The sequence below is a fragment of the Sebastes fasciatus genome, chromosome 13 (genome assembly GCF_043250625.1).
Source record: "Sebastes fasciatus isolate fSebFas1 chromosome 13, fSebFas1.pri, whole genome shotgun sequence".
Lineage (NCBI taxonomy): Eukaryota > Metazoa > Chordata > Actinopteri > Perciformes > Sebastidae > Sebastes > Sebastes fasciatus.
Window position 1 is genome coordinate 28,038,229 of NC_133807.1, and position 18,122 is coordinate 28,056,350.

The 18,122-nt window shown below is 41.6% G+C and overlaps 3 protein-coding genes across 5 annotated transcripts in view; 1 reads left to right on the plus strand and 2 right to left on the minus strand.

The window, feature by feature from the left end:
* Positions 1–18,122, plus strand: part of LOC141781121 (cytochrome P450 2K1-like) — an 80,740-nt gene that overhangs the window by 33,079 nt on the left and 29,539 nt on the right. The gene's annotated exons all lie outside the window — the stretch shown is intronic.
* On the minus strand, positions 4,249–7,508 carry LOC141781118 (cytochrome P450 2K1-like). Of its 2 annotated transcripts, XM_074656649.1 has the most exons (9): positions 7,166–7,508; positions 6,449–6,611; positions 6,221–6,370; positions 5,978–6,138; positions 5,301–5,480; positions 5,063–5,204; positions 4,756–4,940; positions 4,535–4,676; positions 4,249–4,448 (listed from the first exon to the last, which is right to left on the minus strand). In XM_074656649.1, the coding sequence occupies exons 1-9, from the start codon at positions 7,361–7,363 to the stop codon at positions 4,261–4,263; spliced, it is 1,509 nt and encodes a 502-aa protein (XP_074512750.1). In that variant the 5' UTR covers positions 7,364–7,508; the 3' UTR covers positions 4,249–4,260. The 2 variants fall into 2 exon arrangements, with proteins under 2 accessions (XP_074512750.1, XP_074512749.1); XM_074656648.1 differs by having other exon boundaries at positions 6,221–6,611.
* LOC141781124 (cytochrome P450 2K1-like) lies at positions 8,072–13,102 on the minus strand. The gene is made up of 9 exons (XM_074656654.1): positions 12,455–13,102; positions 12,176–12,338; positions 11,432–11,581; positions 10,977–11,137; positions 10,417–10,596; positions 10,197–10,338; positions 9,531–9,715; positions 9,307–9,448; positions 8,072–9,213 (listed from the first exon to the last, which is right to left on the minus strand). The coding sequence occupies exons 1-9, from the start codon at positions 12,653–12,655 to the stop codon at positions 9,026–9,028; spliced, it is 1,512 nt and encodes a 503-aa protein (XP_074512755.1). The 5' UTR covers positions 12,656–13,102; the 3' UTR covers positions 8,072–9,025.

The following is an 18,122-nucleotide window of genomic DNA, read 5'->3' on the forward strand; positions in this document are numbered from 1 at the left end:
AAGTGTCCCCCTGTTCTAGATGTTAATGGGCAATGTATCAAAAGTTTTATCTAAAGCTATAATACATAATCCAACTTTACTCCTCCTCAATAATGATTTACAATTAGAGCAGCAGCAGTGGGTAGAAATGGGGCAAATATGATTAAAAAAAACCATTATTTTTTATAAAACGGTCACTATAACCTGACATTAGTGCAAGACACAGGTAATCTGGAAAAAAACATGTGCCTCTGTGTCCTCCGCTGCTCCTAATGGCATCTGCAGGATTTCACAGACCGGAGAAAAACAGCTAATCAGAGCTGATCTGGAGTCAGCCGTCTATGAGAGCCACGAGTCAATCACTCACAAACTCCAATCAAACGCTGATCAAATGGGAACTCTCTCTCTGAAATGACCTGTGATTGACCAAAGTCTCCCGTCAAGGGCTAGATTTTTTTATAGCCTGAAAACAGAGCCATGAGGAGGTGTAGAAGTCTAGTTTTCTCTCAGAACACTTGAATTACAATATGCTGAAAGGTTATTATGGAAATTTTTCTTCAATGATGCAAAAAACATTCTGCCTACTGAAGCTTTAACTGAAATATGGTGCAAGTTGTCGCTGGGAGGTCTTACCTCTGTGCTATTTGCAAATAAAGATTTGTTGAAACAGAGCAGTTTATACTGACGCATTAAAGAAATATACGATGAATGGGCTCCCTCCTGAGTGTGCTGGGAGTGGTTTAAAGGGGAAAACAGGGAGGTACCTGTGTAATGGTGTGTTTTGGTATTCCAGCTAACTTTAACTCCCCCCTACACTGTGTGTGAAATGGTATCGTCTCAAAAAGGGGATATTCTATCTGCCAATGATGAGAGGGGGGTACGGATTTCTAGTACTCTTACAATTTTAATTAATATTGAATGATTATGTTAAGATGTCTAAAGCCTGAGGATTGGCAGTTGAGAAAATCAAGAGTGCAGTTACTCAGACCGCTATTCTGGCCCACCCAGACTTCGAGAAACCATTTCTCCTTTTTGTCGATGCTTCAATGGATGGGTTGGGGGCGGTCCTTAGTCAAATACCTAGAAGGGGAAAAGAAACCCAGACGTGTAGCCTTTGCAAATAAGACCCTGTCAAAGTCACAGTCTCGCTACCCGGCTCATAGATTAGAGTTCTTTGCTCTCAAGTGGGCCGTATGCAAAAAATTTGCGCATTGGTTAAAGGGGAACCGGTTCACAGTTCTAACTGATAACAACCCTTTAACATATATCATGACCAAGCCTAAGTTAGATGCCTGTGAACAACGATGGGTGTCAAAGATTGCACCCTTTGACTTTGACTTGAAGTACATACCTGGAACATAAAACATACCTGCTGACCTTCTGAGTCAACGCCCATTTGCCAAAGTGTTGGAGGCTAGTGAAGCCCTAGAGGATGGAGCACAGTGTGTAACCCCAGAGTGTATACAAGAGGCATTTCGGTTGTCAGTCAATGTCCAGACTAATGACAGTAACCTGTCACAAAATCAAGGTGGAGGCCAGATTGGAATGTCCAGAGAGGGAGTTAAGGCACTCTTCGTATCCTGTTCGGAGTGGGAAAGTGGCCGGCCAGTACGCAATGTCGAGTTTGCCCAATGTTCTGGCAGTCTGTTGCAAGGGGGTGTGCCTGCTCTCCCTGCCTTCTCTGCAAAAGAAATCAAAAGGAGTCAGAAGGAAGACTGTACTATAGCTCGTGTGAGATTCTTTGTTGAGAGGAGGAGGAGACCCTCGCGTAGGGAGAGAGATCATGAGACTGCCCAAGTTTTGAGGATACTGAAACATTGGGAAAAACTTGAGATGACGAACGACATTCTCTACCGCAGATCCAAGGACAGAGCTGGTGCTGCCTGCTTCACTCAAGGCTGTCGCTCTCAAAGGAACCCATGACGATGCAGGTCATCAAGGCCAAAGCAGGACGCTTCATCTGGTGAGCCAAAGGTTCTTTTGGTCAGGAATGGATGGAGAAGTTAAGAAGTATGTCTCTCACTGCAAACGTTGTGTGGTTAGCAAGACGCTTGAGCCTGAGGCTAGAGCACCATGAGAATCAATCAAGACAAGTGCACCACTCAAGCTGGTTTGCATAGATTTTTGGTCAGCTGAAGGGAAGAATGGAGAGAATGTCGACGTACGTGTTGTAACAGACCACTTCACCAAGTTGGCCCTTGCGTTCCCTTGTCCGAACCAGACAGCCAAGGTGGTGGCGCAGAAGTTGTGGAATCAGTTCTTCTGTACCTACCGCTTTCCACTCCGTATCCACTCCGACAAGGGAGCTAATTTTGAGAGCCAATTGATTGCAGAACTGTTACAAGTGTCGGGAATCAAAAAGTCCCGTACCACCCCTTATCACCCTATGGGTAACGGGCAGACAGAAAGGTTCAACCGTACACTTGGTAACATGATCCGCTCCCTTCCAGCAAGAGCAAAAGAAAGATGGCCACAGATGATACAGACGCTTACATTCTCATACAACTGCACCACACATGAGACAACAGGATTTGCACCGTTCTATTTAATGTTTGGAAGGGTGCCTAGGTTGCCTGTGGACATCATGTTTGGCAGCACGCTGAGGGATGAGGATGTGGTGGCTCATGACACCTATATTGACTCTTTCCAGAGGGACTTGAGAGAAGCTGTGAAGATCGCCCAGAGCAACATGACAGTAGCACAGAGGAAGCAAGCAAGAGAGTATGATAAGACGGTCAAGGGCATCCCTCTAGAAGTTGGTGATCATGTTCTGTTGGCGAACAGGAAAAACAGAGGAAAGGGTAAATTGGCTGATCTGTGGGACTCAGTGGTGTATGCCATTACATGGAAAGATTCATCTGTGCACATATACAGAGTTGAAGATCCTACCACTAGGAGAAGTAAAGTCGTTCATCGGAATTTCATTTTGCCTGTCAACTTCCTGCCGGTGGTGGAACAAGAGGGGGTGTCTACAATCTTCTCCACAGTCTCAGGGGCGGTGGCTGATGAAGTGGAAACTTTGGATAATGAACCTTTATTTGGCACAGAAGGGGAGCCAGGAAAAGTAGGACGGCTGCCTGGAGACTGAATGGCCAATGTCCTGAATTGTTAAGTATCGGTGTGACCCCACAAACTGTTGAAGAACACCCTGCAGGGGCTACTGTTGCAGCTAGGCTTGATGAGGAAGAGCACCGGACTGCACCAATTCAAAAGGAGGATAAGGCCTCTTCAAACGAGGGTCATCGCAGTATTATGAGTGAGAGGGATGTCTCAGGGAACGACGGAAGTGAGTCTGAAGGTGATACAGAGGATGGTATGAGTAAGCAGGAGACATTGCATGAGCTTGGGAGCAGTAGGAGCTGACTATTCCAGTCTGTGTTTGGAACTGAAAGAGACAGGTATGTTGACAGAGAATTAGGTTTCTAAATGACGATACCGGGACTATTCTGAAAGAATGATAGAAGACAGTTGTAATGTATAAAGTGGAAATCTGTACTGCAAGGTGTTTTAAAGTTATTGCAAAGTTAGCATCGCATTGTTCCCTACTGTGTTGTTTTGAAGTGCCGCCGCTTGCTTAAGAGTCGCGCCTCGCGACCCGTGGCATTATGGGAAATGTAGTTTTCTTCTGGGATTTGCATAAAACTAATGTTACGTGTGTCGTTACTTTTCTAATGTTATGTGTGTACATGCGTGGAGTCACTGTGTTTACCCTGTAATTGAATTGACATGTGAGGCAGAGCATATTTAGTTTATTTAGCATTTATTTTACATTGTTATTTTATGTTTCTCTCACAGTAGTCTGAGGAGAAGTTGTGAACTGATGCAGACCCCGTCACATGTTGTATCATTACAGCACTACAGTAAAGAAAGACCCCAAAGAAAGCCGTGGTGTCGTGGTGATTTTGTAGTGTGTCCCAAATACGCTACACCTGCAGCGGGCAAGCCTCCTGCTATGGCTTTGGGGAGCGACGGCCAAGACAGTAATACATGTACCTGTTGAGATAACAATGTTGATATCTGCATGATTTCTTTTCCCCTTTTGTCATTCCTCCCTCTTATTTTTTTCCCCTTTGGTCTCATGGTTTTCTCGTCTTACCTTTTATGTAACACTTGTCACATTAAAATATATACATATATACATAGTATAGTGTTAAAAAAAAACTGTTCCTGTTTGCCCTCCTACATCATGGGTGACTGAGTGACCACAAGTGGCATGGAGGCAGTCCCTGCTCCTGCTGGAACCCCGCATAAAAACCCCAAAACAGGTTCCAGCTCTCTTCCTCATTGGCGACTGACAACACACAGCTCATGATGTGACGGGGTAAGGGTGAAGTCCACAATGGGTGCCAGATCCAGTTCATCCTCTGTGACTCCAGGTGGAGGAGAGAAACGAAAGCGCTGGAGGAGGGAGGTGAAGAAGAGGAAGAGCTCCATTCGGGCCAGACTCTCTCCGAGACACACCCTGCGACCTGCAAGAACGACAGCGGGTTATAAATGGATCACGTCTTTACATCTGTAATCAATAAAACACAAAATCCTGACGAAATTATTTTACCTGCAGAAAAGGCCATGAAGGCGTCTCTCCTGATGAATTTACCGTCCTTATCCAGGAAGTGGGAAGGGTTGAAAGTGTGTGGGCTCTCCCATTCGCTCTCACCATGCAGGACAGAGGTAAGAAGAGGAAACACAGTAGTCCCCTGTAGGCAGAAGAAGAAGAGAGGGGTGTAATCGTTTGAAATCTTGGAACCAAAGAACTGTTTTATGTGGGCAACTGACCTCTTTGATGAAGTAGCCCTGGAAGGTGACGTCTTGGCTGGTTTTGTGAGGAATGGCCATGGGGACAATGTTGGCCAGTCTCTGTGCCTCGTGGATGACAGCATCAGTGTACGGCAGGTTTTTACGGTCATCTACTCGGACCTGACGGCTTCCAACCACCCTGCTCAGCTCCTCATAGACCTGGTCTGGACTCACATAAAATTGAGATTCATTCGGATGAATATATGAGTCCACTTTAATCCCATCTTTATGCAAACACTGTAAACTGAATTTCACTAGAGACGAGTTTGTGGGTATGTTTTTGTACCTTGAAAATGAGGGTACTTGGCAATGAAAAGTAAACACCACCGAAGTGTATTTCCTGTAGTATCGGTCCCAGCTGCAAACAGATTCATCACACTGTAGACCAGGTTTTCATCATGATAGTATGAATTCTCGATTTCAGACTCCTGGAATAACATGCAGAAAACAGGGTTTTATACACAATGAGTTATTGATCAGTATGATCAGCCCAGGAGTGGATTCATTGGAGTTAGACAGCTCACCTCCAGATTTAGTTTACGGGTCAGGAATGCATCAACAAAGCATCTGCACATGTCAGGGTTCAGAGTCTCCTTCAGGTCAGCTATTATACTTCTTATTTGCTCCTTGTTGTCCTCCACATTCTTCATCAAATGCTTATAGTTTTTAAGAAAAGGGCCCAGCCAAGGAAACATGTTGTATATCTGTAATGGAACACACAAGACAATCTAATGTTGTAGGATTTAATATAAGAATAATGACAGCCATGAGCTCTTAAGCCTCAGCTGGTTTCATTCAATCAGTTTGATTTTACATCCGGTTGTTACTCATTTAAATCAGAAGCATATTTGTAGATGCTTTAATTTATTTTAAAAGCAATTATGCAAAAAGGTACTAATTGAAAGTAGGTATAATTTAATGAAGGTCTAATAAAATTGACGCAGTGTTCAGTTGGTACCCTTCCAACCGCACTCACACAGCCGTTACTGCTGATAACATCGTCCCGAGCGGCATCTTCACAGAAGCGTTAGCGCTTTAAGAGAATTCCTATAACTTCCTAATAATGTTTTACTAAACATTTTATGCGACTACAACAGCAACATAATTAATCTAAAAGCCAAACAAGTCTGTAATATGCACAGCAATGTAGAATTTCCTTGTAATTATTGGATGTCACTCAATCTGAAATCAGTCTGTGTACCAGGATGGATGCTGTTCCAGTCAGACGGATGGACTCGTGGTCTCTTTCCACCATAGCTTGGAATACAGGGTCTTTGTATTCAAACCTCTTTCCAAACATGATAGCTGATATAATATTTGAAGCTGCATAATTAATTGTCTGGGCGTTGTCGAAGGCTTTACCTAAGAGAAAAAGAGTTGGATAGTAAGAGTGACTTCATTCAAGGGAATGCTGTATGCAGTGTTTTAGAGGAGATATTCTTACCTTCGTGTTGCTCAAATTCTTCAATCAGGTAACGACATTCTTCGATGATTCTCGCCTCACTAATCCTTTTGCCCATCCCAAAATCTCTCAATGTAGATAGAGCAAAACGCCTCATTTCTTTCCACGAGTCACCATTGGAAAATAGTATGCCTGGAAACAAAAGCGGTTGGTTTGCCAAGACAAGGATAAAAACGGGCCAGTAAAACATACAAACAATCATTTCTTTACCATTTTCTTTGTTGAAATCATAGAATATGGGAGTGACCTCTCGGTCTCCAAACTCCTCAGCATGGTTGACCAGAGCCTGTCTGACTGTACTGTATCCTGCCAGGACCACCACCTTCTTCGGTCCAAAGTAGACTGTGAACACTGGTCCATATTTTTTGGACAGCTAAAAAGATGGATATGAATATGAATAATACGTAAGATATTACATAGGACTGTGTATATCCAAAAAAAATATCACTGAAAGATGAATAAAACAATGAGGGGGTTTTTTCTCGTAGATTTGTGACTTTAATCTCAGTGAATTTCTATTTTATAATCTCAGAGAATATTAAATTTTTTTTCCCCATAAATTTGTACTTTGTTTCTCGTAAATTTACTATTTAAATCTCTGAGAATATCCTGGGTTTTTTCTCGTAAATTTGCAACTTTAATCTCAGGGAATATCCAAGTTTTTTCTCGTAAATTTACCAATTTAATCTCAGAGAATGTCTTTTTTTTTTTTTTTATATGTATGATTTTCGGGCAACCCCATGACCTGTCCCCTGCTCGGTTTCCCCACATCTCTCTCCACTATCACTATTAAATAAAGGCAGAAATTGCCCAAAAGATTATCTTAAAAAAACAATGACCAATACTGAAAACATATGCAGAAACATATAACTTTCTGGTCTTCTATCAAAGAACCACATTGTTTAAGACAACCAACGCATTACTCACATCAACAAGAGAGCTGTCGAGTCTCTTGAGATCCACCTGAAGCAGGTTACCAAGCAGGGGAAGAGGTTTAGGTCCTGGAGGCTCCCTCTTCCTGTCTTGGGAGCTGACCCCGGAGTAAAACAGGTGGAAGACCAGCAGACCCACAATGGCCATCAACAGAGAGACTGAAGTGGAGGATTGAAAAAGATCTTCCAACATGATCCTACTGTCACTAGGACCTGGTTCCTTTAAGGACACCTCTTCGCTGAACAGCTGTTCTCAAAGTTAAATGCCTGGTTGCTGCAATCAGGACTTCTAGTTCAGCTTGTTTGTAATTTCTTCAGAGAAGCATGAAGCCACCTCTCTGGGTGGGGCTGTAAGAGCTCCTACCTCCTTTTATTAAAGCTGCACCAATCACAGCACGAATCACACGAGGTCACCACTCACAACCTGAAACCCTGTTTAACTGCTTTGCCCTCAGGAGACAAACATAAAGCTGCACATTCATCAATACATAAAAGGAAGACAAAGTTAAGATCTGGTACCAGCAAGTGGGCATTTTGTGCAGTCTAACTTACTCTTACTTGCAGTCTTAAGATTTGTCACAAACCAGTTTTCACACTGAACTCAATCTCACAAGTTTCAAGTTCCAAATCCACCTTTTAGGCGGAGAGCCGTCTTCAGATTTCACTTCCCTCTCAACAGCAGAACAAAAACAGTAATTAAATCTCCACCAGAGAAACTGGCTTAGCAGCTTCTGTCCATCAGCCCAAACTATTTAAATGGCATATTGTAGCCCCACAGTCACGGGCAAGTACTGACACATATTTTAGCCACCTAAAAGAAATGCTCGCCTAGAAAAAAAAAAATCAATAGAGCTCAAACAGAGTGTTTCAGGCAGAGGGTGAAAAGAGATGTTACAGCACAGACAGTATAAAAAATATTTAAATTTTAACAATAATATATATTTGTTATTGGTTACATTGGTAAGCATTATTCAGAAGTAATCAAGAACTAAGTAAAGGACCATTACAAGGATTAAAAGATACCCATGAACAATTAATTACATATTAGTTCATTAACAACATAATATCTAACAGTCGTTTATCAATTAAGTAATCATTAGCTAATGTATAAAATTTGATTAGGAGTTACTTAAGAACTGCCCTTTAACTTATTGTTCACTAGCAGTTAGTTCCTCATTATGTTCCTCATTCATTCCTCATTCGTTCCTCATTTGTTCCTCATTTGTTCCTCATTTGTTCCTCAGTTGTTCCTCATTATGTTCCTCATTTGTTCCTCATTATGTTCCTCATTCATTCCTCATTTGTTCCTCATTCATTCCTCATTTGTTCCTCATTTGTTCCTCAGTTGTTCCTCATTATGTTCCTCATTCGTTCCTCATTTGTTCCTCATTCATTCCTCATTTGTTCCTCATTTGTTCCTCATTATGTTCCTCATTTGTTCCTCATTATGTTCCCTGGTAACTGCTCAAAATGTTGTAAAGTGTTACTGCAGATGTCCCATCCTCAAGAATCAGGAGATCGTTTATTTCAGTCACTTATCTGATATGGTATTGGAGAAAGATGAATGTTGTCACACACAGCTGGAGACACTGACTAGCCTAAATGTTTATGATTTATACTCATTAGTTGCATCAATTTGTAGGAATTTGGGTGTAAATGCACTTTTTTAGAATGAAACAGCTACATTAACCTTTATATTCTTGCTTCTAGGTCACTATTGATTATTTTCACAAATGGATGTACTTTGCTCGCTGCTCAGTATGTTATTCTCCGTGTGCGAGGATGACAAGTAAAACAATATTCATGCCATTGGCACATGCAGGTATAGTACAAGGCCATGCTCCAGCTCTCTTCTTCATTGGCGACTGACGGCACACAGCTCATGAGGTGACGGGTTGAGGGTGAAGCCCACAGCTGGAGTCAGATCCAGTTCATCCTCTGTGACTCCAGGTGGAGGAGAGAAACGAAAGCGCTGGAGGAGGGAGGTGAAGAAGAGGAAGAGCTCCATCTTAGCCAGACTTTCTCCTGGACACGCCCTGCGACCTGCAAGAAAGAAGAGATTTGCAAAGAGTTAAACTGCTGTGTAAAATGTATCTGTAATCCCGAAACAAGAAAAACTCAACAATGTTTTTATACCTGCAGAAAAGGGCATGAAGGCGTCTCTCTTGAAAAAATGACCGTCCTTATCCAGGAAGTGGGAAGGGTTGAAAGTGTGTGGGCTCTCCCATTCGCTCTCGTCATGCAGGACAGAAGTAAGAAGAGGAAACACAGTCGTCCCCTGTAGGCAGAAGAAGAGATGAAGTCTCAGAATGAAAGCACATTTTCACCCCCGCAAAAAATAACAGATGTGAGCAGCTGACCTCTTTGATGAAGTATCCCTGGAAGGTGACGTCTCGGCTGGTTTTGTGAGGAATGGCCATGGGGACAATGTTGGCCAGTCTCTGTGTCTCGTGGATGACAGCATCAATGTACGGCAGGTTTTTACGGTCATCAACCCGGACTTGACGGCTTCCAACCACCCTGCTCAGCTCCTCCTGGACCTGGTCTGGACTCAGACACATTAATAAATAAATATTCTTTGTCTGCATTCATTTTAACAAGACTAGTCTACAGCCATGCTAGATGCTCTGTGAAGCGGCGGTGTCTAGATGGTTACCCACGAGCGAAAACTCTCGCAAGACTCCTTTCCCAATGACCTATCCTAACCTTAACCATCAATGCCTCACCTTAACCATCCGAGGTCAATGCCTCACCTTAAAAACCAATGCCTCAGCTTAACCATCAATGCTTCACCTTAGCCATCTCACAAGAGTTTCGCAATTTGTGGGCTACCTTTTAGACACAACCCTTTGAAGCTGTACTTTGAGCTAAGCAGGTGTAATGTTTACTTCCATCTTAGTTTAACATGCTAACAGTTGTCAATCAGCACATAGTAGTAGCAACAAAAAAAGAAGGTAAAAGTTAAAAAAGGGCATCCACAAGTGAAAACATCAATGCACACCGACTAGCCTCATCTCTCTCTTTACCTTGTATAAGCGGATATTTAGCCATAAGCAGCAAACCCCATCTCAGTGTCGTCGCTGTGGTATCAGTACCAGCAGAAAACAGGTTGGTCACTGTAATTATCAAGTTCTTCTCATTGTAATGAGTGTCCATCACACGAGAGTCCTAAGAGAAAGAACGTACACATATCATAAAATACACTGTTCTTTTTATTAGATGAAAACTGTAAAAATGTTGTCTTACCTCTTCTTTCTGCTTCCGAATCAGAAAACAGTCCACGAGCCCCCTGCAGATCTGAGGATTCAGTGTCTCTTTCAGATTGTTGATTAAATCTTTGACATCACTGGCATTCATTGCAAAGTTTTTTAAAATCAGCTGCCGGCTTTTTATCCAACTGACCAGCCTGGGGAACATGTTGTAAAGCTGTGACGTAACAGTGAAAACAACAAAGATTGAAGTACACCAAACAACAACCCAAGGAGTCAGATTTCATAGATTTATACAAATGTTCATAGTCTAACACAGCAGAAATTATGTGCCCAATTTAAAAGAGTATATGTATTCACATACGTAAATTCAGCATTCAGACCCACTTTTGATCAGTTATTTGCCACATTTAAATAATCACCCTGCAGTTTCCATCCATTTTCAGTCTGACAACACTTTCTTGTATTGTTTTGTCATTTAAAATTCGCCCCAAATGATACTACAAAATTGGTCCCACAGTTTCCTAAATCATGCATTTGTCAGTTACCATTGCTTGTGTAACTGCAGCAATTTAAAAAGCAAATTATGAAGCCCACCTGGATTGGTGCAGAGCCGGCCACGCGTATGTTCTCGTTGGCTCTTCTCACCATGTTTGTGAATCGGGGGTCATCGTATTCAAACCTGCTGCCATACACGATAGAGCAGATGATGTTGGATGTTGCCCAGTTTACCTGGCACCCTGTATCAAATGGTTTCCCTGTAAAATAGCAAATAATTTAAGTATTAAGACTTCAGTACAAAATGAGAAGTGCAGTCTTGTAGTGTTAAAGCAAACATCACCGTTTAACTGGCTACAAAAACTCTGTAAAATATGGGTGATGATTTGAACACAGCTTATCATTTTCTGAGGACAATGATGTACTTGATATAAATAAACCTTGTGGAGGAAATGTCACTCAGCATTACGATGACACCTTCTTGTCGTCAACTGTAATATTTGACCTCAGAACACCTCGTCATGTATTATCACTTACATATTTGAACTTCATACCTTCGTGCTCGTCAAACATTCGGATCAAATGGTGGCATTCCTCCAAGATTTTATCCTCAGCGACTCTTTTTCCCATCCCAAAGTCTCTCAGGGTGGTGAGGGCAAAACGTCTCATCTCTTTCCATGTTTCTCCATTTGCGAACAGGATTCCTTATTAAAAATCAGAAATACTTTATTGATCTCCGGGGGGAAATTGGGGTGTTACAGTTGCTCTTGTATAAACATAAAGAAATGTAAGAAAATAGAAGTAATTTAGGTACATAATGGTACAATACAAACACAATATATGCAAATAAATATAAGTGAGTACTAAAATTAAGAATAAGAAAATGAGAATATAAGAAATATTAACAAATATTTGCATAAAAATGTGCAATATATAACAAATAAGTGAATACAAATGTGGAGAAGTGGGATTAAAAGATGTGTGTTTAAAAGCCAGAATGGTATAAATAAGAAATGAATAAGAATATTTGTTGTTTAAATATATTTGTATTATTAATATATAACATGACATACGAGTTAAATTTAATCTGTACTAGTATAGTGTGTGACTATATGATAAGATACAATACTTATCAGTGATTGACCTAAATAAAACAAAGAAGAAATTAAGACATTGAACATTAAAACAGAAAAATAAAAACAGTGTATTATCAAACAGATGACAAATACAATGTTATTTGTGGTTTTTCTTTTGCTATAACTTATACTATTTGGTTTTGTGCAAAAAGGTAAACACACCGTGACCTTGATTCAGATCATAAAAAATAGGGGGGATGTCTCTATCTTCAAACTCCTCTGCGTAGCTGACCAGAGCCTCTTTGACTGCCTTGTATCCAGCCAGGACCACCACTTTATTGGTTCCAAAGTACACCGTAAACACAGACCCATGTCTCTTTGAAAGCTGCAAAAATAAAAAATGTTGAGTCAGAGAAAGCTTAAGGACATTTGTTATTGCAAAGGACCTTCGTACAAATGTTACAAAATGGATTTGTTTTGGGATAAAAGGGCTTGACTCACCTCACAGAGGGTTTTGTAGGGTCTCTTGAGATCAAGCTGCAGCAGGTTGCCAAGCAGAGGAAGAGGCCTCGGCCCTGGAGGCCCCTTCCCAGAATCCTGGGGGGCGAAACTACTGGAAACAAGATAAAGGACGAGTAGGAGAGCAACAACCCCCAACAAAGTGGTGGGATTAGAAAAAACAAAATCCTCCAAAAGAGACATTTGTCCTGCCGTTGACGGTACTCCTCCGACTTGCAGTTAAAACACAGCTGAGCTTTGATAGAGCGTAACGAGCTCACCCGGAATGCCCTTTAGGCCGAGAGATCAGGCTACTAATCATCTCCCCGCCTATGGGGGGGCCCTGTTGACTCAAGGGTGAGCGAGACGTCTCAAAGGAGAAAGCAGAAGGGCTTGTTTGGAAAGAGTCTACTCCTACATTTTCACAGGTAGACCTTGTCTATGGAACAACAGGATGGATGCGTCATTAGCGTCTCTGGTTTCAGGAACATTTAATTGTAGGGTAAGAATGCAGGTGAGCTCTATTGTAGGTTAGAAATTCCTGGCAGAGGTCAGCGTTTAGAGTTCTCCTCACTGTCTTTTAGGCGTCTTCAGGGTCCTAAATGTCTGGAGCAGTAGTTTCCAACCTTTTTGGCTTGTTAAAGGGATAGTTTGTGTGTTTTGAAGTGGGGTTATATCAGGTACTTATCCATAGTAGGTGTGACGGTCGGCACGCCCACGGCATCAAGAAACAGACAGGAGCACCGGCACTGGAGCAAAGCAATACTTTACCTACCAAAACCTTCACCTCTCGATAGACGATGGTCCGCCTTCTGGCGGACCACCATGGGATCTTATTTCGGAAAAAATACGAACGGTAGTCAACAGAGAGATAAATATTTTTTTGATCCCGTTTGAATTGCACCACGAAACACACATATGATGTTTGTCAATTTAAAACATAATTTTTCAAGTTAAGAAAGTCTCAGTTTTGTCGTAGTTTCATTTAGCTTTGAGTGAAACCGCTCAGTGAACTACATCTCTCGTCTCGCACAACATACGTCACGTCGTTGACTACCATTCATATTTTTTTCCAAAATAAGGTCCCATGGGGTCCACGGGAAGGGGCAGGACTTCGTCTCTCTATTGTGATGCTTTGAAAGGGTGGAAAAATATTTTTTTAGCCATGCAAGTAGAATCAAGACAGATGTGATGTGTCACTTGCTGGAAAAACGAGACCAGGCACTGGTGTTTGCTACCATTTGCATAGAGCATTATTTAATTTAAAAAGAATAGCGATACATATACAGTTGACAAGGTCAGTTTCTTGGTACAGTACAGTACACACTTACAATGATGTAAATTCCCTTTTTTTTTAAATATCATATTTCAGCATAACTCAATCCTTCAATATCAGCAGCGCGAACCTTTCCATTCCCCCTCAAACTACGTATCTAACATCGCATTTGATTCAAGTCGTACATGTAAATGAGACAAATAAATTGTGCAAATACACAAACAAATGTAACAAAAGTCAAAATTAAATGTCTTTCTGGAATGTCAGTCTCTTACTTTTTCTTCTCCCACATCTGGTGACGTGGAGACAGCGTTGGAAATCATATGAAGCTGTTAGTAAAGTCGATTACTGTGAGTGCTTTTTGCTTTCGCGTAAGACAGTAAAATACATTCATCTCACTTCTGTGAGTGATTTTTTTCCAGAGTAGGAATGTCATTTGTACACTCGAGTTAACGTGATTCATCCCGGATTATAAAGATCGATCTTTAACGTGGATGAAAAGCTGGAAACTGAGAATTTCCCATCAAAGTGTGGGAATTTGTTTTTGAAACTTATTCCCAATATTCCTACAGAACACGTACATGTTTTTGAAAGTACAAACAAGGCTTTGAGACAGTGTTATATCGGGCACGCTCTGAAATGAGGTTCATGGTAGCACATCCAAATGACAGAGGAACAAACATTGCGCTGTTCATTCTTCCTCAGAACAAGGCATCTATTTGTACGCAGAGGAAGTTTTTTAACCATCTATACACCATTGTTGGGCCTTTTTATTGCATTTCCTGGCGTTCCCTGAAGGAGCAGCTCTACACTAAAGATGACACAGCGGTAAAGTTCGTCCACTGCGCAAAAAACAATCTCTTGATTTTAATATTTAACTTGACTATTAGCACTGTTTCTGTGTGGTGTGGAGGAAATCAGGAATCATGTGTTGCCTCTGTACCTCTCTCACACACATACAGACACACACAGGTGTACCGTGTGAAATGCATAGCAAGAAAAACAAAGTACAAAAAGGTCATTGCTGTTTTTAAGGCCCAAATCAATCAACTTGATTTGAAGTCCTCCTGTTTTTTCTGCAACATTTGAAAATAATCTCCTGCGTCACGTGATGATTTCTCTCTAAAAAAGCTTCCATGTAAACTGTGATGGCTGGATATCCACATGGTCACACACACTGTTGCTGTAACCTGTTTGGCAGGAAAACCGAAAACATTGGTTCACAAGGACCCTGGACAATGGAGGCGTGTTATTAAATGTACTCAGCCTGGACTAAATGTTCTCTTCGGATTAATCCTCAATAAGGATCGCTAGCAGCTCTCCGTTCTTCCAGTATATCATGCAGTCTGCAAATCGTATCGTATACATGCATTCATTAATGTGCCTTTAAAATGAGTAAATGTTCAGCTCTGGCCCTTGAATGAGTAAGTGGTTTTAGTACCATGAACACGTCACATTATTTACATCTGGCAACGACATTAAGAGGCTTTTAAGGATAACCAGGCATTTTGTCCGTACAGGGCGATATAAAGAAACAAGAACCCTCATTAGTTAGATAAGGCGCAAAGGTGTGCAACGATTTCATACACGTATCAAATGGAGTGGTTCATTCTCTTATGATGATCACAGAAGAAAAGCACAAATCCTCTCGGAAACATAATCAATAAAAATCATAAATAACAAAAAGAAAAAGACACACGCAGAGAAGTGCATATGAATAAACCCGGTCACACAGACAGTTCAGAGTAGTGGTAGTATCTAATGAGTGGTGTCATTGTCTTTGACCTCACTAGTGCAGTACTCAAGAGTTCATTACTTGGTATAATCATCGTACCCCACACGTCATAATCCCAACACCTCCTCGTCTCACACAACAACAGCAAAAGCAACGGCATGAGTGACCCAACAAAGACACACCGACAGTAGTAGAAAGGCTGAAGTTGATGCGACTGGCCCAGTGTGTGTGTGTGTGTGTGTGTGTGTGTGTTGTTTGGTGGTCATGGTAAAAACGGAGCTGGAGATAAAACCGGCTCCAGCCTGCGTACACACCTGCGGTGTAACCGAGGCAAGTCCGTGTACACAGGTCCTTCACACACACACACACACACGCCACTGTAGAGAATGGACAATGGATGGACGGATTCCTCGCTCCACTTACTTCCTCGCGCTCTCTGTGCAATGCTGGAACTGGGCAAAGCTGAGGAACACCTGCTCCAGTGATATCTGGCTCACGCAGTAGTCTTCGATCTGGTATTTCTCTTTGGCTGCCTCCAAAGTGCCGAACACCTGGGCGGGAGTGGAGAATAGGGAGGGAGGAAAACATTGGAAAGGTGTGATATGAATACATCTCTGGTGTTATCCAAGGCTGTGTGCCAAGATCACAATTTAAAGCTGCAGTTTGCTTCTTTTGCACATTGAAAATACAAATAAATACACTTTATTTCTTTCCCTGTGTACACACAGCTACTTACATATTGATATTTTCTATATCTTTTTTCAAAGCTAGCTAATCAATGTTGGAATATATACCATGACTATGGCTGTCAACGCGTAACGTGATAACGCATTAAAGCAAATTCATTTTAACGCCATTAATTTCTTTAACGCAATCAAGGCCATTTTCAAAGGGGTCCCTTGACCTCTGACCTCAGGATATGTGAATGAAAATGGGTTCTATGGGTACCCACGAGTCTCCCCTTTACAGACATGCCCACTTTATGATAATCACATGCAGTTTGGGGCAAGTCATAGTCAAGTCAGCACACTGACACACTGACAGCTGTTGTTGCCTGTTGGGCTGCAGTTTGTCATGTTATGATTTGAGCATATTTTTCATGCTAAATGCAGTACCTGTGAGGGTTTCTGGACAATATTTGTCATTGTTTTATGTTGTTAATTGATTTCCATTAATAAATATATACATACATTTGCATAAAGCAGCATATTTGCCCACTCCCATGTTGATAAGAGTATTAAATACTTGACAAATCTCCCTTTGAGGTACATTTTGGGACAGGTAAAAAATGTGCCATGGACAATCATGTGATTAATCGCAATTAAATACTTAAATCGATCGACAGCCCTATTTACAAAGTGTGTGCACGAAGATGATCGTATGTATAGTGCTCAGTCCATGGTTCAGTGTTCATGTCCGTAATTCAACAGGCTCTTTAGGAGCCAGTTTAGCTCACCAGCATAAACTCAATCCAAGCATTTCCATGATTCAGCTGTGGATATTTGGGAATGTTTTACTTCTAGCAATTGATGTTGCCATTTTGTATACAAGGATATGAAGTAAGTAATAGCATCATTACCCATAACCAATTATTCTTTTAATAGATTTTAATTCATGCTAAATGCGAAGTATAAAGTAGTTTAAAGGTATAATATGCAAGAATTTCCTAAAAGATAATCCCTCTCAATCATCACTTATGACCCGCTAGAAGCATGTGGTGGTGTCTGTATCCACAGAGACCCTGCAACCCTCTGCCTGTATTTTCTCATTTCTTCTTATTGTAATGTGTACGGGACTTTTCTGGGCGACTGCAAAGAGCCTTTCGGCCCCACGTGGGGGTGAAACCCCCAGCCAATAACAGCACACAGGTAGTGGTGCAACAAGGCATGTATTTGTGTTTGTATTGCGTTTTTTGGGTCACGGTTTCGGTTTGCTTTGTTTTGCCCATTAGGTAGAAGAAAACAACCATTTCTAATGTGTTGTAAATTGATTGATAGTAATAAATAATAGCATATTTCTATATTATACTAATGAATTATATTTGTATATTATATGAAGCCAAACACAGATTTTATACATGAAATAAGGCAGGCCTCTTAATGGTCAAGTAGGCCTATGTTCAGATAATTGCCTCTTCTATGTCTGTGGCAAATCATCAAATAATTAGCTGGCCTGTATTTAATAGTGGTGCAACAGTTCAAGAAGTCCACGGTTCGGTTGGTACAGCCATTGAACGGTTCAGTTTTTTATGGTTCGGTTTTGCATCCCTAGTGTGCAGCCCGTTCAGGTCGTCATATACCGCCCGTTAGTCCCCCTTTAGCTCTGTCAGATACAAAGCGGCCGTATTTGACGGATGAGAATGGGTTTGTTACATCGCTGCTATCGGTTTGACCAAGAGCAGTGCCGAGCCACAGCCAGCAGGACGAATCCTTCGGCTCCATTCACTCAAAATCCGGCAACGCGGCACCGTCCTGCAGGGTTGTGTGGAGGTCTTTGGAGGTGTGGTCATGTTTGTTTGTGCTTTAAAATGTAACCACCGTGAAACAATCAGAAAATAACGTTTTATTTCTCTGATTCGCTGCTTTTTTCTCACTAACGCCGCTCCCTCTCTTCAGTCACTCTACAGCTCGCTTTACCACCGCTGCTCTTTCTCTCCCTCG